We start from the raw sequence: 17,303 nt of genomic DNA on the forward strand, positions 1-17,303 counted from the left end.
TCTCACCCTTGCATTACATGCTACTTAAATATTTTTGTGGGTTTTTTTTGTTTTGTTTTTTTTCTATAGTGAAATATATCCTGTACTTGATTTCGGTGATTTCTCTTTTCAATCTTTGGATTATAAATTCCCTTCATATTCTTATGCTACTTTATCTGATAAACTGTAGATATTTGAATAATTTGATCAGCTGTTTTGTGTGATTGGCTAATTAAAAAGATCATAGAAATTCAATTACTTTTTCTATGAAAATGAAGAGGAAAGTTTAGAGCTGTCTGTTTTCTGTAAATATTTTGCTGTCTAAAGATACTTAAAACAGATTTTTTTCATTTATTAGAGAGTCACCAACAAAATGCAATAAAGATTCTTCTAAGTTGATGAATGTTTCAACAATCGTGGCAGGTAAATCAGTCTAAAATAGCTGTATTACTTGCACTTTTTTAAATTCCACTTTAAACTTATTTGGATTCTGCTGCCAATTATGCTGATTCCCACCAAATTCTCTTGTGCTAGATCATCTCTAACCTAGTGACAGCCTAGCCACCTACCTTGCAGAAAACCAGTAAGGAACATTGCTATTCAAGATAGTAAGTCTTGGCAGCACAGTTAATTGGAAAACGGCTTACATTAATTTGCCACCTGATTTCTTTGAATGATTTCTGTGTGGTTCGAGATCTCAGCATGCAGGAGGCGTTAATTTAGGGAATATAAAGACTGAGTGTACTGAAGGAAAGGGCTCATAAGAACTAATATTGGTGGAAAAGGGGATTTGACTGACTCGGTCTTATTGGAGAGGGTATGTGAGAATCAGTTCCTTGTTTTTATTTTTGATTGTATGTAACTTTTTGGCAGAGGTGAGTAGCACTGAGGTTTAAAAAAAAAATCTAAAATAACTATATACAATAAACTTCCGATAATCTGGCACCTTTAGGACCCAGGGGGTGCCGGATTATCAGATATGCCGGACTATTGGAAGGGGGGCTATGAGGGGTCTACGGTGGTGTGGAGGGGGATGCCACCCCAGACCCCTCATAGTCCCCCTCGCCCTTCCGATAGTCTGGCTCTGTCCGGGCGTCCCCAATTCAGCCGCTGCTGGTCAGTTTCAGCAGCAGCTGAATCTGGACGCCTGAGGCAGAGCAGCTGGGGTGCTGCCAGGTTGGTCCCTCAGTGCCAAGGGGCGGCACTACTGGACCAACCTGGCAGCACCCCAGCTGCTGTGCCCCAGGCGTCCCCAAGTCAGCTGCCGCTGAAACTGACCAGCAGCTGATTCTGGGAAGCTCTGGGCAGAGCAGCTCTGCTTTGGGCTTCCCGGAGTCAGCCGCTGGTCAGTTTCAGCAGCGGCTGAATCGGGGACAGCTGGGGTGCTGCTGGGTTGGTCCCACAGCCCTGAGGCGCAGCGCTACGGGACCTAACGGCAGCATTCCAGCTGCTCTGCCCCCAGCTTCCCTGATTCAGGTTCTGGTCAGTTTCAGCAGCGGCTGAATCGGGGAAGCCAGGGGCAGAGCAGCTCCAATGGTACGGCTGCCGGAGCACTTCCAGGTTCTGATGGTGCTGGACCATCAGATGTTGGACCAATGGAGTTTTACTGTAGTTCTTAAATCAATTGAAGAATAATTGAAATTATACGATGGCTAGAAAGGTGTACTGCACTGGCAGGTTGGAAAGTCTCAGTGGAAAAAAAGCTGAGACTTTCTACTAAAAGTGTTACTTTATGTTTTTAATGGACTTTAATATTAGAAGGGATAGCAGACTGCAGAACCTTGCTCATCCGCTCCTGTAATAGACCCAAAGCCTTGGGTTGAATTACTGAAGTCCTCAAAGCATGATTTAAAGACTGAATTGTAGAAAATCTGTCAGCTTATACTACATTAGATCTGCAAGTGACCAGTAGCCCCATACGACAGAGGAAGGTGAACACTGCATCCCCCATCCCTTGCTCAGGGTCTCTGCTAATCTGACCCAGGAGAAAATTCCTTTCTGACCCCAAATATGGTGGTCAGTTAGACCCTGAGCACATGGGCAAGACCCACCAACAAGATCTTAGGAAAGACTTTTCTGTAGTAACTTGGAGCCCTCCCATCTAGTGTCTCATCACTGGCCATTGGCAATACTTGCTGCTAGCAGCTATATGCAAAACCATTGACATTTCCATTATCTTTCACATGAAACTTAAAGCTCTGGTCTCCCAATTTGAACTAGGCTCATTCCTGACCCTTTATCTCTCATAAGGATGAGCTTTGCTAGGAGCATGAGAAGGGAGGGGGAAGAGAACCTGTTTATTAAAACCTCTTCTGTAAAGTAAACTAGGTTTAATCCAAAACACCCAGCCAAATGTTATGGGAAACAAACTCCCTTCTGTATGCCAGTTAATTACATACAGTGTCCAATAAAAGGCAATTTCTTGCCTTTCCCTTCGAGATAAAAATAAAAGTTTAACTTAATCAAGTGCAGAACTGCTAATACTTTTTTTTTCTTGACCCTTCATTTTGTGTGTGTTTTCTGGGGGTTTTGATGGTATTTGAAAATGAAGGCTTCCATCAGTAGCTCCTGATAGTTGGAATTCATTCAGAATTTGAGCTAAATTTGCAGGTTTTTTTTATGGTCCAAAAAACTGCTTAATGTTTTCTGGTGAATTGGGGCTGAAAATAACAGCAAAGGCCAACACCATCAGAGACTGCTTCCTGACTTGTACAATGGTTTGTGTACAGAGCTGGACCACATCAGTGGGAGCAGTAGGGAGCCAAATGAGCAGGAAAAGCATGTCCAAACTGCTACCAAGGACTGAACCAGGAATAGACCAAAAGTAGTTAGCCCTGCATATGGATTTTGTGGCGTGATTTATGATTTTCAATTTTAAGAGAATTCCCAATATATGGGATAGAGAACAACTATACTACTTTTCTCCAAAATTAAAAAAAAATTGTTTTCATCATAGGAAAACAAGTGGGCAAAATTATGTCTAGTACTGAAAAAACTCCTGATGCAAAAATCAGTTTGTTCTCTTCAGTATCTGGAAGACGAAAGAGACAGGTGAGGGTTTAACCATTAATATACTTTGTTGTAATTTGAGCAGGCAGATATCACTGTGGAACTTTAAAAAATATATATCTTGACAGATGCCTTGTTTCAGAAATATGTTTGAAGTCCGTTATGTTAACAGATCCTTGGTAATGGTAAGTGTAAAGAACCCAGAGGAGATCTGTATCTTTTAGGTGTGTTAGATTGCTGACTGTGTTACGTGGGTGCAAAGAGTTAAATCAGCCCAAGATGATATATATAGCACATCTACAAGAATCCAAAGAACATGGCTTTAGACAACCCTGAAACTAATGATTTAACTGACAATACAGGCATAAAAAGCTTTTGTTGTTCTTTGTCTCTGTCCAAGGGAGACAGGACCATCCTTATTTTGGGACAGAGGAATTTTCAGGCAAGAAATCTTACAAAAGTGAACACTATTAAAAGCCTCTGCCCTGAAGCTGAGAGGCAAAGAAAGTGTACACCAGTGGTCTCCAACCTTTTTAAACCCGAGATCACTTGGGTTTTTTTTTTTTTTTTTTTTTTAAATGTCAGCACAAGCCAAGATCTACCCCATCCCTTCCCCAAGACCCCACTCCTTCCTTGAGGCCCTGCCCTCTCTGTTCCCCTTCTCTCCATCATTTGCTATCCCCAGCCCTTATACACTCTCAAGTTGTTTTCATCATACACCACCGCTTTTTTTTTTCTATCCTTATGTTGGAAAAAATTTTTCCGACATTTGGCCCATCTAGACTGCGCCAAATGTCAGAAAACCCCCTACTTTTGGAAGCCCCCTCATTCCTTGTGGAACGAGGAATACAGGGGCTACCAAAAGAGTGTGTTTGCTGGAAAAACTCCTGGGCTGTGTCTACACTGGCAAGTTATTCTGGAAAATCAGCCACTTTTCTGGAAAAACTTGCCAGCTGTCTACACTGGCCGCTTGAATTTCCAGAAGAGCACTGACGATCTAATGTAAAATCATCAGTGCTTTTCCGGAAAAAATATGCTGCTCCCGTTCGGGCAAAAGTCTTTTTCTGGAAAACTGTTCCGGAAAAGGGCCAGTGTAGATAGCACAGTAGTGTTTTCCGCAAAAAAGCCCCGATCGTGAAAATGACCATCAGGGCTTTTTTGCGGAAAAGCGCATCTAAATTGGCCACGGAAGCTTTTCCGGGAAAAGTGTTTTTCCGGAAAAGCGTCCTGCCAATCTAGACGCGCTTTTCCGAAAATGCTTTTAACGGAAAACTTTTCTGTTAAAAGCATTTCCGGAAAATCATGCCAGTGTAGACGTAGCCCTGCAGTCTAGCCTCACTGGATTGAGACAGGAGGTGCGGGCTCTGGGGTGGGAATGAGGGATTTAGGTGTGGGAAGGGGTGAGAAATGCAAGCTCTGGGAGGGAATTTGGATGCAGGAGGAGGTGGAGAAGAGGATGCTGGGTCAGGGAGGGAGGGAGCTCCAGACTGGGGAGCGTTGGGGTGCTGAGCAAGCCACAGGCTTGTGGTTGTGAGGGTGCAGGAGTTTGGGTTGGGATGTGTGAGGGGCTCAGGGCAGGGAGGTTGGGAGTATGATGGGCTCAGGACATAGATTTGCGGTGTGTGAATGGTGTAAGTGTGTTGTGGCAGAAGACTGATGTGGGGATGCAGGAGTTTGGGGATGAGAGTTTCAGGACAGGGAGTTCCAGTGTATGATAGGTTCAGATTTGGGGTCGGGGTGGGGGGTACAGGAATGTTATGATGCTGTGGCCAGATGAGGGCTTGGCCTCAAATGGGGGCTTGTTGGCCAGGCTTCATTTTTAAATAAAATATTATGTCAAACACAAAAGATTTCAGCATTGTCTTTGAGAGGAGCAGGGAACCTGTTTTGAGTCAGGGGTCACTGACACACAGAAAAGTCAGTCAGGGCCACACAAGTGAGATACAAAAACAGAGCCCTTCAAGCCTCACTAATGTGGCCCCAACAGTGCTGGTGGGGGCAGGGGACAGAGTGCTTGTGGGTGTCAGGACAGGGGTCTGGGGCAGGGTGCCGGTGGGTGCTGGGGTAGGGGACAGGGTGCCGGTGGTTGCCAGGGCAGGGTACTTGTGGGGGTCTGGACGGGGACAGGGACCGGTACCTGGGGATCCTGCAGCTACATGCCAAGGCCTAGGAAATGTGTGGGCCTGAGCTTCCACCAGCTGCAACATCCACTCCCCTGTCTCCGAAACAGTGGTGCGGTACCTGAAACGCTGGTCTGTCATACACCTGCCTTCTTGCACGAGGTGTGAATAGGGGGAGAGGGAGTCCCGGACTGCACCAGCTGGAGCTGGCGTGCTGGAGACTTTATTCCCCTGCTGCCTTCCTGCGCAGGGGGGAGGGAGAGTCCCGGACCGTGCCAGCCCCAACCACTCGGACAGTGTGTGCCTTGCTCCTCCACTCCCCACAGCAGCATGCACCGCCTGAGGAGCTGGAGCCAGCACAGTCCCAGATCCCCACCTCCTTCCCCTCACACAAGAAGGCAGCAGGGGAATGAAGTCCCCAGCACGCGACGGACCGGAGTTTTAGGTACTGCGCCAGCTGTTTGGGGGAGGGAGGGGGAGAGGAAGATTATCCTGCGAACTTCCGGGACCTAGGGCACAGTTGCAGAACTTCCTCCCACCCTGTTGGAAGCCTGTGCTACCTCCGTTGTCCCTGGAGGTAGTATCAGTGCGGCGTTCATCTTTGGGGGCAGCAAAGTGGGCCCCCCGAAAGATTGATTTTTTTTTTTTTTTTGCAACATCACGAGGCTATCAGATGTCAACTTACCATATCTGCTTAGACTTGATAAAACTATTTCCAAGCCATGCTCCTGGCGATGCTGGTACTCCACCAGGATGAGAAGAGTAGCTGGTGTCAACGGGAGGAAAAACCCCAACTTACCTCACTATATACAAGACGCTGTGGTAAGTGTGCCTACTTCAGCGATGCTATTTGCATCGCTGAAGTAGAGCAGTGGCTGGGGTTACTGTAGAGTAGGTCAGAGCTACTCATGATACCACTCCCAGAAGCTGAGGAGGCTGTAGGGATTTTTGTTGTCTTTTAGGTGTTTGTTAATGTAAGTTTCATTGACACAACTTTATAGTGTAGATAAACTCTTGGGTAAGGCAATAAGGAATGCTGCAGGTATCTTGTTTCAACCCTCTCATTAAAATGGCTATGTTCCTATGAATAAATGATGCTTGGTTTTGAAGAAATTATTCCATTTCCTTATTTACCAACTGCTCACACTTCCTAAAGGGAAATCTACAGTAGGGTCTGAGCCCAGATGCACCTGCTGAGGAAAGGTGGCTGGTGAACAGGGATTTGTAAGTAGATGATTCAACCTAAAAGTCATGTGGCTCCACTCTGACCAATTGTCTGCATTGGTAATTGAGTGACACTATTTTTGTGTTGCCGCCACAAGTGGCGGTGTGTAAAGTATTGTCAGCAGGGAGCGCTCTGACCGTGAACCCCACTCGGAGGTGGAAGTATTTTGTCAGTAATGGTGTGTCTATACAGCATCCTTACCTTGAAATAAAGCTGTATTCTGACAAGTCCCTTAATGTCTATGGAACGAGGGTTCAGGGATGCCAGAATAGTGCACCCATTATTTTGAAATAATGGGTACATTTAAAGACGTGGAATTGCTATTTTGGGATACTTACGGTATCCTGAAATAGCACTGCTGTCTAGATGTAGCCTAAAAGTGCTGACAAATGGAATTTACACTGCACAACTTTTAGCAACATGGCCATAAGTAGTGTAAGGGCTGGACCTATCACTTGAAAGGGGTACCCATGAAAGACTGAATTAGGGGTCACTCTGGAATCATGGCAGTAATACCTCTTTTCTGTACCATGTAAACCAGGGAGTGAATGGGGGCTGCGGTTAGGGGGAGAGTTGGCTAGCCCTACTAGTCCCTGACTGAGTGGGTAGGAGCTACTGTGTAACTTGTATCAGTTCAACTGTACCTAGAAATGTGGTTTAAGACAATGATTTGACTGTTGAGAATCAATGTATTCTATCATTTTGTCCATTTTATAATATGAAGTATAAATTTTTCATCTCATTATAGCTTGATAACCAAATTATTCCTAAAAACATGAAGTGCCGAAAAAAAGTAAAATTCAGCAGTCTGTTGAAGAATGAGACCTCTTCATGCCATCACCTTGTACCTGCAGAATGCACTTTAACTAAATCACAAGAGTTGATGGCAGAAATGCTGCCATCCAAACAATTAGACATAGAGATGGTAAGCATTTCCACTGCACTCTTTGCCCGTTGAGGCTTAAAATGGGAGAGTTGCCATAGATAAAAGTGAGAATTCCACTCGACAATGATGGAAGCTGTGAAGGTTAATAATACAAAGCTGAAATCTGAAAATGAAAAGTATTATCAGGCAAACTGAGTATATATTCACTTGGAAGCATGAAATTTAAGCTTACTTTTACATAGACAATAGATGATCCATTTTTCAGCATTCCTTGTGTATTCAGAACTCTCATTCAAGCATACAGGTATCCTGAGAGCACAAGCCATGCAGGATCAGGCCCTGTGGTGTTGAACATGATTCTGGTTAGAGTAGGTCATGCTCGTTTCTCTTGTGTATATGGAACTTTTGGTTAACATCTTCATCCTTTCATTACCATTGAATGGAGTGCTAGTGTAGAATGTCATGTGTTATCTTCACTAACTGCTTCAAGTAGCATTAGCGAATCTATTAAAGCAGCCAGAAGCAGATCTATAATAGTGTTGTGATCATTAGTAGTGCAACCATAGGGCCAGGAAGATTTGTTAGAGTTCCCTATCTAGAGAAAATCTCTAATATAGTGGTTACAAATATTTAGACTAACATACACCAGAGAATTTTGGCCCACTTCTGTTAATGTGATTCCGTAAGTCCAGCTCACATGAGTTTCAGTTGAAAGTTAAGCTATATTCCCTAGTTTATAAGAAGGTCATTAGTAAGACTTTTGAAATTGACCTGAAAGTCAAAACCGATCATCTACCACTCCTTTATCCACAAAGCTATTAGGTTAATTTGACATGATTTGTTCTTGACAAATCCATGTTGATTGCTACTTACCCTTTTTCTAGATGTGCACATTGATTGCTTGATTATTTGCTCTGTTCTCTTAAGTACTGAAATTATGCTAATAGGTTAGTAATTCCCCAAGTTGTCCTTATTTCACTCTTTATAGACTGGTACTATAGTTGTCCTCTTCCAGTCATCTGCAATTTCATCTTCCATGAAGTCTCCCATCTTCCATGAATTTTCAAAGACAATCACTAATGACTCAGAAAAATCTTAAATACTCAATAACTGACGAGGAGCTATGTCTTCAAGCCCTGCAGACCTGAAAACACCTAAGTTGTCTACACATTCTAACATTTTTTTTAACTTGTTCTTTCTTTGTTTTAGCCTCAGTTCCTACCTCATTTTCACTGGCTTTCAATGCATTAAACATTTGATCACTACTAACCTTTTTGGTGAAAAGTGAAACAAAAAAAGTTAGCACTTCTACCATTTCCAGTTATTGTCTTCCTCTCTTAGTACGATTCGCAAAAACAGTAAACGTGCGTGTGCTAGGGAGGGAGACCCTAAAATGACTTCACATATGAGCTTTGAGCTTCCAAATGCAGGTTTCTAGATCACTTTGTATATTGCATACTTCTGCTTTTTCAGTATGCTTAGGCTTTTCCAATACTAAATTCCCAAATAAATCTGAAAGCCTAAATAATAAATGTTCAAAGGACTGTTCACTCTCCCCAGTAAGTGGGCAGAGTAACAGAATTCATGTGGGGCTACAGAAAATAAAAATAAGTCTCATATCTGGATTTTTTAAAAACGACCAGATTCCCTTAAAGGGCAAATAATTTAGTTTTAATGAAAGTCTGAAAGTTGTGGGTGGCAATGGTGGGGGAGGGGGTGTGTGTTTTGGAGACAAAACTAGTTAGTCACTAGCAGCTAGTACTTTCTAACTTGTTTCCTAATTTAGAATGATTTGGAGAATCAGGGAAAAGATATAACTGTTATCAGATCACTAGACAGAGAAGAAGTGACTAATCTATGAATTAGGGTGAGGTTGGAGAGTAAATTCTTGTCCCAAGAACAAAAGTAACATGAATGTAGGATGAACCGTAACTTTACCTTTTAAATCAGTTTCTTAGAATTTTAATAGAATCACAGAATGTGCCACTTTGTAAAAAGGGAATAAAATAGGATGCCATATTACAAAAGAAGGAAATTGCAAGAGTATTTTTGATGTTTACATACTCTCCTGTATTTCTAAATAGGACATGAATTCTAAAGTATTGATCACAGAAAAACACAGACAACTGCTAACAAGCACAGCATACTTTCAGCCAGAAGAATTGGAGGTGAGGTACAAAACACTGGTGGGTACTGTCTTCTTTTCTTTAATATAGTAAAACAGTTGAAAGAGTTAACATTCATGGGTAAACTTTTATAAATTGAGAATGTTTAGGAATAAATTAAATATACATAAGAATGGCTATACTGGATCAGACCAAAGGTGTGTCTGGCCCAGTCTTCTGTCTTTTGGCAACAGCCAATGCCAGGTGATAGAGAGAATGAACAGAACAGGGAATCATGAAGTTACCTATCCCTTGTCATCCATTCCAAGCTTCTGACAGAGTCTAGGGACATCATCCCTGCCCATTCTGGCTAATAGCCATTGATGCACCTATCCTCCATGAATTTTATCAAGCTCTTTTTTTTGAACCCTGTTATAGTCTTGGGCTTCACAACATCATCTGGCAAAGAGTTTCATGGATTGACTGTGTGTTGTGTGAAGAAGTATTTCCTTTTGTTTGTTTTTTAAACCTGCTGCCTATTACTTTCATTTGGTGACCTTTTACTTCACATTCTCCCCACCAGTCATGATTTTATACATCTTTCACATCCTTCCCCCTTAGTTGTCTCTTTACAAGCCGAAAAGTACCATTCTTGTTAACCTCTCCTCATATGGTAGCCATTCCTTCCATACATACATACATACAGTTTGTAAACACCTCATTTAAAAAAGCAATTGCCTGACTTTTTACACACTTCATTAGATTTGCTGCACAATTGTTTATAACTAACAGGATGTTTCTTAGAATACCTTCTTGTTAAAATTGAATGTTTGATGTAGTTAGGTTTTAATTTAACGGCTTTTATTTTAAAACATATTTGTTGAAAACAAATGCCACTCACATGTGAATTTCATTTTTAAAAAACCTTTAATGCATTAGTTTTTATCTTTGTACAGGATAAGTGAGATGAATTCAGACAAAATGAACCACATAGTTTTAGAGAGGCTCCTTCATATTATGGAGTCTTCCTATTGGAATCAAATTATTCTGATGGAAGTTGTACTGACTTTTTCCAGTATTGTGTGTTGCTATAATAATACATCAAGCTCTTTCTGCAGAACTTGCTTTTTAAACTCAAATTTATTGACCCTAACACATCATGTGAGAAGTATTAACCATGTCAGATTTTCTACATGAGGATATTAAATAAGAGAATAAAAATGTTTATATTGCAGCTGAGAGGAAGATTACCAGCCCCAATACAGACTTATGCCAGCAGAGCTTGCACTAGAATGCTAAAAATAGCATATTGCATGTAGTGGCTCTGGCTGAGCCTTGGGCTAGCCACCAGTGCTCAGACAGAGGAGATTGGGTGGTTTTAAGCTCAGAACACGAGCCTGAGCTTCCACCAGCTGCAACATCCACTCTGCTTTTAGTGTGATACCATAAGCCCCTCCCTATTTCAAGTCTGTCTATCTGGGCTGGGTGACTCACTCCCAGCTGCTGTGTAGACATACCTATGATTTGCCCAATATTGTAGATGACTCTTCAGTGATTTGGGCGTTTGTCATTCCTAATCCTGTCCTTTCAGCAGAGGCCATGTATTCTTTAGGCTAGGTCTACACTAGACCTGCAAGGCCGTCTTAAGGTACGCAACTCCAGCTACATAAAATACGTAGCTGGAGTCGGCTTACCTTAAGCCAAGCTTGGTGATGTTCCCACAGTGGGAGGCCAACGGGAACAAATGCTCCAATCGGCTTTTCTTACTCCTTGTGACTGCGAAGAGCATAGTGTTTGCTTTACAGGTCTTTGACATTCTAGCACTCGATTTAGCAAGTAAATCGATCTCCAGTGTGGCAAGTGAAAACGTGCCCTTAGGAGCTAGCCAGTTTGAATTCAGTTTTATTACCTTACCAGTAAATAAGTTTAATTTTAAATACACATTAATGATATTGCTTATATTTTGGTTGAGGTGTAGTTTAACTTGTCACCAGTGCACAAGACCTCTTTTGGTGAAGACTTATTCCTAAATTCATCGGGTCCATATGTAAACTCAGAAGAAATTGCTCCTGCATCTTTGAGTTTAGAAGAAAAAACTGTTAATCAGGTTGTCATTTATTTTTATTGATTTTTAGCCCTGGTCTAATAGTTTCATGATAAAAATGTGTTAAACTGTGTATAATATTGTAATACTTTATTAGAACTTAGTAATAGAAATATTTCAATGGCTGACTTAAATAATTTTTTTTTCATAATTGTTACTATAGTAATTCATTCAACGCACAAGAATAATCTTAGTTTGATATTCTGTAGCAATGCTCTTTGATATCTGATCTCTAATGGCCTTATTCCATCCTCCTACTGATATCAAGAGCTTCCCCTAAAGAAGGTTTGAGAAGATCCCTTACATGTCAATAGCTATCATATAACTGGAGTCACCTCACTCTTTTCAGTCTGTGCACCACGAGGAAAGACAAAACAAGAAATTGAATAGAAAAAACAAAGAAATCTGCTCTATTGTTAAAACTTCACCAGGGCTTGTCATCTCAATGGGTCACCGAATTCCAGTGAACAGAAATATGTTGAATCCCTCTGAAGGAATAACTGAAGGTAACAGAATACAGAAAATTGTTTCATATGCTTGAACGCGTGAGTTATAGCTTTTGTTTTTTTTAAAGAACTCCTCTCCTGCCTCAGAGATGGAACTATTTTAATAAAATAGTGCAACAGTAAAGCATTAAAATTCTCAGTAAGGTTAATTTGGGAAGCTCAATAAAATGACAGAGCTTCCCTCTTCGAAAAAACTTTCAAAACTATAGAGTTAAATTACTGTGCATTCTAGGTCCACAACTGCATCCAGCCCACCATGCAAGGGCCACAGATAGTTGCAGTTTCTGCATTTCCTTGCCCACAAGGAAAACGTGTCCTCATGGGTAACTTTCACCCAAAATAGATAGGAAGGAGGCATTAACACTGGACCTGTGCAGTTTTTCAAGGCATTGGTCCTCTACCACATGTGTCCCTGTTTCACTTGCCCACTTTTCTGATGCTTCAAGTACTTCTGTGCTTTGGATCAATGCTCTATGGCATTTTGTTCAGCTCTCAAACCATTTTTGTGGTTCCCAATTTTTCAACATCCTGTTTTAAACATCAACACAAGAACTGGAAGTATTATTCCAGTATTGTGGTCTCCCTAATAATTGTAAACTTCATTTGAAAATTACTTGACTTGTCTATTTAGTAGTTAGTTTTTAAAATATTTTCTTTCAAGCACACTTTAAGAACCTCTCCCCTCCCCAAATTTATAGCTATTTGGCCATTTAGACTGGCATTATTTAACTTCAAAAAGATTATATTGTTTTACCACATTAAAAGAATACATAGACATCTAGAACATAGGCTGAGTGCTTTTAAACAATGTCAAACTATCAATAGTTACTCCTCTGCATAGATAAGGATAGAAAAGTGTTCTTTTTATCTGTGCACAGCGGCATTAGGAAAATGCAGAATCTATCCCAAAATATCTGGTAATAAGTACAGGGTGTCCCTGCTATAAGTCACCCCGGTATACATCTGTTCCACAATAAAGTCTTTGACTGTAGGAACTGATGCATTGTAAGTGCCCCCTACTCTGCTCTTAAATTGCACCCAAAAAAATTGTGCAAATGGAAGTCAGCTGTGGGGGGGAGGGAGGGAATCCCTATTTTAAGTTGCTTCACTATAAGTCCAAGTTTTTTGGATTATATCTTGGACTTGTAGCAAGAATGACCTATAACTAAAATAAACATTGGATCAAAAACAATGGGGCACTTGTGAAACATAACAAGTATGTCTTTACTGCAACGCTATTTTGGGATACCAGAGTATCCCGAAGTAGCTATCTCGTGTCTTCACAGGAAGCCTGTTATTTTGAGCTTGCTATTCCGACATCCCTGTAAACCTCATTCTATAAGTAATAAAGGACGTTTCAAAATAGCACTTTATTTCAAAATTTGGCACAGTATAGACCGTGCCAAATGACAAAATAAGCTATTTCGAAATAGCATCACAATAAGATATGCAATTTGTGTAGCTCAAATTGCGTATCTTTATTTTGAGTTACGGTGCAGTGTAAATGCACCCAGTGTGATCTAGTTTTAAATAGAGATGTACACATATTTATAAAGCATTGAAAACTGCTTAGTCACAGCAGAAGGGGGCTTCTGAGCTTGAGCACTTGCTCATAAAGGAAACATTAGCAAGATGGTAGGCTAGGATTGAACTGTAGCCTTTATCGTGAAAGCTGAAATCAAATTTTGATCAGGTCACAAGTAGACTTGTGATATCTTCAATAAAATATCCACTCTCCATTGTTGAGCTCGTTTGACAAACACTTCCTGGGGGCAGATGGTAGAAATCAGTGGTACTTGGCTTAAGTGGGCTTGATCTTGCAGTGGATTGAGTACTCTGGCCCCCTAGCCCAGCAAAACACGCTAATCTTTAAGCACAAGCATATTCCTGCTGAAATCAAGACATTAAGTGCATGCTTAAAATTAAGCACCTGTAACTATCTATTTCAATCGAATCTGCTTATGTTTAAAATTAAGTATGTTCCTAAGTACTCCTGGATTGGGCTCAGTATGTTCAGTATCTTGTAGAATTGATCTCATGTTTATTTCCCATAATACCTTATTCTCCATGAATGGATTATCACATTCTTTCTTATTGTACCTTTAGAATGTTAAAAGTATTAGACTGATATTTAGCTTCAAGTAATAGTTTCACTTAATGCTTGAGTATAACACCAATATTTACTAAAAGATTATGCTGTTAGTTTTGAATCTGTCAAATTTCTAATAGCTGTACAAAAGGCTTAAATGCCATGTGTTCCTCTTTCTGCATACAATTTCCACTTCTCCATGCTGTATACTATGCTTCCATTTCATCTGTTTCCCTGATCCTCCCTCATGCCTTGAAATTTCACTTGAGGAGGATCTCATTTTAGTTACATAGAGTAGATGTCAAGTAGTTTGGGGTATTTGTGTGCAGAATGGCTCTAGGTTCAGTCCTCTGGCAAGTATGTAAAAGGCTGGCCTGAGGTATTCAAGATGCTATAAGCCCGTGGTTCTCAACTGGGGGTCCATGGACCACTAGTGGTCCATGGTGACTTTTTCAGTGGTCCACAGGAACACTGTCCAAAGTCACACAGTGTAAGCAGGCACCACTGTTAGGCTGTTTTAAGCCATGTTCACAAGCATGCGGTACGTCTTCCATAGCATCACCTAGGACACAACCGCATTGTGTTGCCAGTAATTTCTGTCTGAGGCTCCGAGCGTCAGTGTAGCTGCCGCCGTCATGCTGAGTTGCTGCTGTGTCATTTGTCCTGTGCTACATATGCTGTATTACAGATGTGGTGTATCTTGTTTATAATGGCAACAACAGGAAGAAATGTCAAGAGCAAGTATTTGGAGGACTACATCAAATTCGGCTTCACTTGTCAAGAAAAAGGTGTGGATTTGCCACAATGTGTTACAAGTGCATTCTACAATAAGACAAACAATGCAGTGCATGCTCCCTACATTGTTGCATACAAAATTACACAGGCCAAGAAGCCTCATACCATTGTAGAGCAACTTGTGCTCCCACGTGCAAAAGAGATGCTGCGGCTTGTTCATGGCGAGGAAGCAGCAAGGAAGCTGAATGATATATCTGTCTCTAACGACACACTATCGAGACGGATAAATTAGATCACAGAACATCAGTGAACAAGTTGTGGATGAAATAAAGAAGTCTCCATTGTTTGCCATACAATTGGATGAATTGACCGACATAGCATTGTGCTCTCAGCTATTGGTGTTCGCACAATACATGGTTGAGGGAGACTTCAGAGACGAGTTTGTAAGCCTCTTGATACCACCACAAAGGCTCAGGATGTGATTGGAAATTGTTAACAATTTCTTTGAAGTACATGGTCTGGATTGGGTAAATCTTATGGGTGTCACCACTGATGGTGCACCTGCCATGCTGGGCTCAAGATCCAGCTTCCAAATGCTGGTGAAACAGCATGCTCCAATGGTAACCGGAGTTCATTCCTTCATTCATAGGGAAGCTTTGGTGTCAAAAACATTGCCTGATCAACTGCAAGCCATTTTCAAAGGGTTGGTGAATCACATCAAATCATCGGCTCTGAACACCAAGCTGTTCAAAAGATTTTGCCTGGACATGGGTTCTGACTTTGCTGTTCTACACTTCTTCTGTACAGTGGTTGTCAGCAGGGAATGTACTCAACAGAGTTTTTCAATTGAGAGAGGAGTTGGATTTATTTCTCCAGGTTCAAGGGAAAGAGGAATTCCGAAATGTGCTGACGTAGTCAAATTTAGAATTTGCGTATCCTGTCGATATTTTTGGAATCTTGAACAAACTGAATCTTAAGCTGCAAGGGAAAGGTGCAAACCTGTTCTCTCACCAAAGCATCATCAAGGCTTTACTTGACAAATTGGAACTCTGGATCATAAGAGTCGAAAGCAATAATTTGGTTCAATTTCCATATGTGGATGCAGTGCTTTGGGGGGGGGGGAGGGAAGGAAGCCATTTGGATGCAAATTCTCAATCATTTATGGAAGCTACGAGACTAATTCCAATGATACTTTCCGGAAGTGGACAGGACAAGGGATGGATTATCTTTCATCAGGAATCCATTTACAACAGATGTTAATAGTGTTCCAGAGGATCTTCTTGGATCTGAAAAATGATTTTGCGGCTTAAAACATGTACCAGCAGTCTACCATAGAGAAATTTTGGGCCACTGTGACCGGGAATTACCCAAATCTGTCCACACGCAGTCAGATTTCTTTTGCCATGTGCATCAACGTATGTGTGAGACTGGATTTTCGTGTTTGTTCCACATTAAGACCAAACAGAGGAATTGGCTTGCAGTGGAAAGCAGTATTCATTGTGCATTATCAAGTACCATTCCAAACATTGAAAAACTTGTCAATGAGAAGAGAATCCAAAAATCTGTTGGTAAGAAATAAATTTCAAACCAAAATGTTTGTTGTCTGCTCTTTTATGTCTCAAAGGAGGTGGTCCATGAAATTTTTTTGATTGGCCTGGTGGTCTGTGGACTGAAACGAGTTGAGAACCACTGCTATAAGCACATCCTTTTCATGTATTTGTCTTGTTAAGCTATCAAACATGAATATACCAAAAGAATTCCTAGGACTATATCCTGAAATGCATTTCCATGTAACTGGCATGCATATACACTTGAGCTATGCAAATTGTGTAGCTTGTTTCAAGTTAATTTTGAAGTAGCTTATTTTGTAACTTGGCACTGTCTACACTGTGCCAAACTTCAAAATATACTGCTGTTCCGAAACGTCCCTTAATCCTCGTGGAATGAGATTTACAAGAACATCGGAATAGCAAGCCTATTATTTCAAAATAACGGGCTTGTTTCAAAGATGTGGAATAGCTATTTTGGGTTACCAAAAAGATACTGAAATAGCACCATGGTGTAGACATACCCTGAGAGACTTACTGTCTGCAGACAGTAGCCACTACCTAATAAGAGTAGGATCAGGACAGAACTCCTGATCTCACTTTCAGGGAAAATATCTGCAGGTGCAGAAAAAATAGCTGTACAAAGTTTAAATCCAGTTGTCACCAGATGGCACAGTTGCATTTAGTCTTACAAGATCTCATTATTGGTGTGAGTACTTTACTTTCTTTGAAGAAATATTTGACCTTTCCTGTGGCAAGGGGTAAAAGGGAGTTTGTTCTAGTCCTTAATCTTTTAAACTAGTCAGCTATTGAAACAGTTGCCTCCTGAGAATCTGTTTTGGTTGGAATTTTGTGACCACCAATACCAGCCCTTGACAGAGGTGACCACCTGCATACTGTTTGTGACCACCTCTGTCAAGGGCTGGTGCATATAATGTAAAATTAACTAGTTGTATTAAGTATTTAACCATTCCTTGAATCACTGATTTGTCCTAACA

General features: G+C 41.1%; 1 protein-coding gene across 7 annotated transcripts in view; it reads left to right on the forward strand.

Annotated features, from left to right (window-relative positions):
- MEIKIN (meiotic kinetochore factor) overlaps nucleotides 1-17,303 on the forward strand; it is a 28,651-nt gene that overhangs the window by 10,866 nt on the left and 482 nt on the right. For 2 of the 7 annotated variants that reach the window (XM_075900367.1, XM_075900368.1), the window contains exons 8-14: nucleotides 338-402; nucleotides 2,936-3,030; nucleotides 3,117-3,173; nucleotides 7,082-7,258; nucleotides 9,304-9,405; nucleotides 11,303-11,431; nucleotides 11,778-11,934. In XM_075900367.1, coding sequence (XP_075756482.1) covers nucleotides 338-402; nucleotides 2,936-3,030; nucleotides 3,117-3,173; nucleotides 7,082-7,258; nucleotides 9,304-9,405; nucleotides 11,303-11,431; nucleotides 11,778-11,934 — 782 coding nt within the window. Of the gene's footprint in view, nucleotides 1-337; nucleotides 403-2,935; nucleotides 3,031-3,116; nucleotides 3,174-7,081; nucleotides 7,259-9,303; nucleotides 9,406-11,302; nucleotides 11,432-11,777; nucleotides 11,935-14,711; nucleotides 17,299-17,303 lie in introns of those variants that run through there. The other 5 variants (XM_075900366.1, XM_075900365.1, XM_075900369.1 and 2 more) reach the window with 5 other exon arrangements.

The sequence above is a fragment of the Pelodiscus sinensis genome, chromosome 17 (genome assembly GCF_049634645.1).
Source record: "Pelodiscus sinensis isolate JC-2024 chromosome 17, ASM4963464v1, whole genome shotgun sequence".
In the NCBI taxonomy this organism is placed as follows: Eukaryota; Metazoa; Chordata; order Testudines; family Trionychidae; genus Pelodiscus; species Pelodiscus sinensis.